General features: G+C 44.5%; 1 protein-coding gene across 2 annotated transcripts in view; it reads right to left on the bottom strand.

Moving 5' to 3' along the window:
• Nucleotides 1-685: 685 nt before the first annotated feature.
• The window catches only part of peli2 (pellino E3 ubiquitin protein ligase family member 2), a 14,011-nt gene continuing 10,258 nt past the window's right edge, over nucleotides 686-4,438 (bottom strand). For both annotated transcript variants that reach the window (XM_031278757.2, XM_031278758.2), the window contains exons 4-6: nucleotides 3,677-3,874; nucleotides 3,270-3,458; nucleotides 686-3,087 (exon numbers count right to left, since the gene is read on the bottom strand). In XM_031278757.2, the coding sequence (XP_031134617.1) occupies nucleotides 2,509-3,087; nucleotides 3,270-3,458; nucleotides 3,677-3,874 (966 nt within the window). In that variant the 3' untranslated portion in view covers nucleotides 686-2,508. The remainder of the gene's footprint in view (nucleotides 3,088-3,269; nucleotides 3,459-3,676; nucleotides 3,875-4,438) is intronic.

Below are 4,438 nucleotides of genomic sequence, written 5' to 3'. Positions count from 1 at the left end.
CAAAGGCAGTAGCTTCACAAATGTAGCTTTATCAACTGCAAATACCTTTTTAAACCACTGAATTAATATCGCAACCATACCTTACATGACAGGTCAGATTTTAAGAAGGCCTAAAATCAGAGAACCTTTGTTATTTTTAAAAAATATTTTATTCTTTGCAAAGGAGGCATTGGGAGCATCAGTGCGTTCTATGGCTTGTGTACAGAGTTCCTGTAGGAGACAAAATCATAGAACAAGCCCTTGGGTGAACTGAGGGCCCCACCCATGTTTACCAAGGAGGAATGTTTGAGGCAGCTACTCTGCAGCTGTTACAGAACACACAGTCTTAAGCAATGGGCACAGTGTTGGAGCAGAGTGTTGGAGAGGAATGCTACTGTATGTGTGTGTAAGTGGCATAGTACTTGACCCTGATGGCAGTTACATAAAATCTGAAGAAATCCAGTTATTCAGAAATGCTCTGTGGTAGAAGTGAAGCGTAATGCTGCAGATACTTTTATGCTTGGTATGTTTCTCTTAGGAAGGAACAAAAAAAGAAAGACACTCCAGCAGTCCACCACTGCTGTTGAGATCTTTTTTTTGTGAAGTCAAGGGTCCATTAATCAAGGTGGATTCTGCCCCTTGATACCTCTGAATTGTATTCATCATAATGTAACCTGAAGTAAATTTAAACGCTATAACAGGAACATTACCCTCAAAATATCATCTTAATGCTCAATACTGTATTTGATAAACTAGAGGCAGAATTAATGCTTTCAACTACACTCTACATATGGGCACAGTCTGGAACGCTAACATCACAGAAGAACGCACAGATTCGTCCCACATTCTTTAGTTTCAATTCATCTGCTACTTTGTTTTGGACAACTTGACTCATCTACACACAATAACTTACCAAATTTGGCTTGGTGTGTGATAATATCATTATTCCAATGGAGCTGGTTGCGAGCAGCTGAACAGTCTTGACTGTAATCCAGAGCTGTCAACATTCCACCATAGCAGCAGTTTGGGTTTAGGATTGTTTACAGAAACACTTTGGATCGGAGAGAGTGGTCGTTACATCTTGCATGTGGAGAAACAGATCTTCCATATATTTGGTATAATCTCTGGATGCTGCTGAGACTGTGCCCAGGTTTGACAGCGTACAAATCATTGGATCAGACCCAGCATGGGATAAAGCTAACAACAGGGCAGATTGAATACAGTACGTGTGGGGCAGGGACACAGCAAGCTAGCAAGCGGGTGCGGTTGATGCATTTGGTAGTACAGTTCCAATATTGTCTGTCACTGTGAATAGGCCTTACTTCTACCTTTAACAGCACGGCCACTGAGAAAGCAAGTTGTATAATTGAAGCACCACCAGTGAGGAGAGTCAATGTATTTCAGTACATTCATTGTCAAACCCTGCGAGGTTGGTTTAATCCCTGGTTCTCTCTGGTAGTGTTTTGGGTGGTGGGTGAGATAGAAAAGGAGATTGGGGTAAAATGATGCAGGGCGATTTAAACAAAGCCCAAGGGCACCCACACAGTCCAACCCACACACACAATCACACATGCATGCACACACTCTCAAACATTCTCACACATTATTTATGCAGGAGAAAAATATATTAACATTTGCATTACAAAACAGTACAAGGGCCTCAGTGTAGTAAAATACCTCTTCTGCCAGATAAAAATGTGTTGAAGAATCCATGTGTGGGCTGTCATTTCCTTATGTCTCATGTATGCAAAACTATCTCTCCCTTTGCCTTCAACAAAATATCTATTCTCATTTATTAAAAATAGTCCCACCATTTAATGGGATTTGAGGCACTGGATTATATCTCTGTACACAAAAAGTCTTTTCAAAGTTCGTTTAGCAAACGGAAGCCAAAATCCAGAGAGCTACATGATCTAGATGCCATTAGGGGTTCAGGGCCAACAGGGCAATGGGGAGCACTTAACTAGTTAGACATAGACACCAAGTTTCTCCGGGCTTTTCTCCCAGCCAACAGTCCAGCTGTCTGGCTCTGTAAAAACTTTGTCTCAGACCCACCAGGAATTGAACTATAAACCCTTCTCCCACCCAACAGATCCAAATACACCAATGTTATCTGGTTTAGTCCGATTCATGAGTAAAATCTGTTAATTCCTTCTACAACCTTAATTCTACGGACCTCCGATGGAAAACCAGCAATCATTGTAGTTTAAAAACAGCCTTGTTTAAAGTGGTTGGTTGACAGATAGCTGAAACAGTAGTTCATTCTGGAGGAGCAAAGCACCTGCGGTCCAGTGTGCTCCATGTCTCTGTATCCCACAGTGGCCATCCAAATAGCCACAAGAGGCCCTGAACAATCTGTAATGGCTCTCTGTTGTGCAGAATCCACAGTATATGACCAGAACTTGAGAAGACTTACTCCTTTCCACAGCTGGCTTACATGAACAAAAGAAAGCACAAAATAATCTGAACAGTTTCACAGCATGTTAGCATTCCTGTCTAATCTTCTCTGCCGGAGCAGGACCCTTCAGCTCAGTCCACCGGGCCCTGGAAGATTAGCTTGGAAAAGCCCTGAGTGAGGCTGAGCTGGGTGGCACAGAAGGGGCAGGCGGCGTGGAAGGCGTGGGTGCCGTGGGGCAGAGGGATCTCTGCCCAGTACTTGACTGACTTCTCCGAACACACGTGTCCACATGGCACAAAGGCATGAGTGGGTGCACCTGTGTCCACATAGAAGGCCGGCTCACAGCCCAGCCACAGTGGCACGTAGGGCCCGACCACTCGGCACATGGGACACTCTCGCTGAGTGTTGGGCTCCTGCTCTGAACGGTGGCCCCAGTTGTGGTAGCCGTGCACGTGGCCACAGGCCAAGTAGACCCAAGGCTGCTTGTCCTCCAGAGAGGAGAGGGCGCGGCTGCGTTGCATGCTGGGGAAGGCGAGTGTGTTAAGACCCACGGGGCACTGTGGGCGCGCTGCATTGATCTCCTGCCTGAGAGCCTCCAGATGCTTTTGGGTGGGAGTGTGAAAGAGGCCTTCTGCAGTACGCCACAGCAAAGTGGCTCCACATAGATCCACCAGGGAGCCGTCCTGCAGTATATTACTCTCATGTTCCACCTGCAGATGGTGATGTAGCAGACACACATTTAGTTTCACTTAGCAAAAACAACGAGAAAGCTTATGTCATGCATGTAACCATCATAAACATATTCTATTTGTGAACTGAGAAACATCTGCTTGATTTAAGTCACAGTGACACTTCTGCTGTATACGTATACTATATGTATGAAGCTACTGACCAGTTTGCCTGGGATCTGTGCTGAGCGGGTCTCTCTCAGTGTGTAAACATCCCCACAAACCGAGATCTCTCTCCATACGCCAGGCTTTGACTCCTCCGTGAAGCCACCCTTTGGGTGCATTACCAGCACACCATTGGTAGTTAGTCCATCCATGTGACCGTCGGGGTTCTTCCATTTTGCTGCTTTTTCCTGTAGGCGAGACGTAGCATAGATGCAAACTGATGTGTTGTGTGGCTGGAAGTCCACTTCTTTTACACAACACTGTCAGTAACATAATTTGCATTTGTTTTTTTGTGGTTAGAACTGTGCTGGAGCTAGATTTAAAACTGGACATTCAACCTTCCAATAAGAGAGCAGTGTTAATATTGATACTATGTATCCACCATGGTACGCTAAATAGTAATTACCCCAAGGAAGATGTTTTTGGAAGAATCGAAACCAGCTGCGTAGATGCGAGCAGTGAAAGGCGGGTTACGCTCGCAGACAACTCGGCAGGCAAAACGGGAGATGGTGCTCTGTGTGATGGGAGTCTCCTCTCCCTCCTGGCCTCCTGCTACTGTGTCAGTCACCACAAAGTCTATAGGACTCTCAGTGGAACGCCCAATCTACAAAGCAACACAGTCATTAATCAATTTCATGCTTATTGCTTTATTATTACATTGTTTCTTGTGATCTCATACTGGCATGGGTGAAAAGGGGATTCTTTTTAATCCCTGCAGAAATTTGTACTGAACCGTTCCACGCTTTTCAGCCATTTGTCAGTTTGTGGCGGTTTGACATCTTAATGACAGCGCACAAAATAATGTTGCTGTGTGTGTCGTGTCTCAGCATTTTTACCAAGGCATGTTGTTGTCATATCAGTGAATCTCTGAAGAGAATCCAAGTTTCTTTTTTTAAATAATATATCAGGCTTATTCTTTAAGCAGACCACAGGGTTAAACACTGAACAATGTCCAAACAGTTCTCAAGCTGAACAAGCAGAGGTAAAAATAAGCATTTCCTCCTTTCATTTCCTCATCTCAAAATTGTCCTGAAGTCCTGTTTTTTTGAGTAGTTTCCCCTTCTCTGCTGTGTCTGTGTTTCTATTAATTCAGTGTTGTTAAAAGACACATCGACACAACACAGGGCTGAATGTTAAGCACGTGTCTGCAGTGCTGACATCCCTCTGG

This window comes from Sander lucioperca, chromosome 18, assembly GCF_008315115.2.
Source record: "Sander lucioperca isolate FBNREF2018 chromosome 18, SLUC_FBN_1.2, whole genome shotgun sequence".
Lineage (NCBI taxonomy): Eukaryota > Metazoa > Chordata > Actinopteri > Perciformes > Percidae > Sander > Sander lucioperca.
The sequence above is the reverse complement of the archived record's forward strand: the minus strand, read 5'-3'. Positions and strand labels throughout refer to the sequence as shown.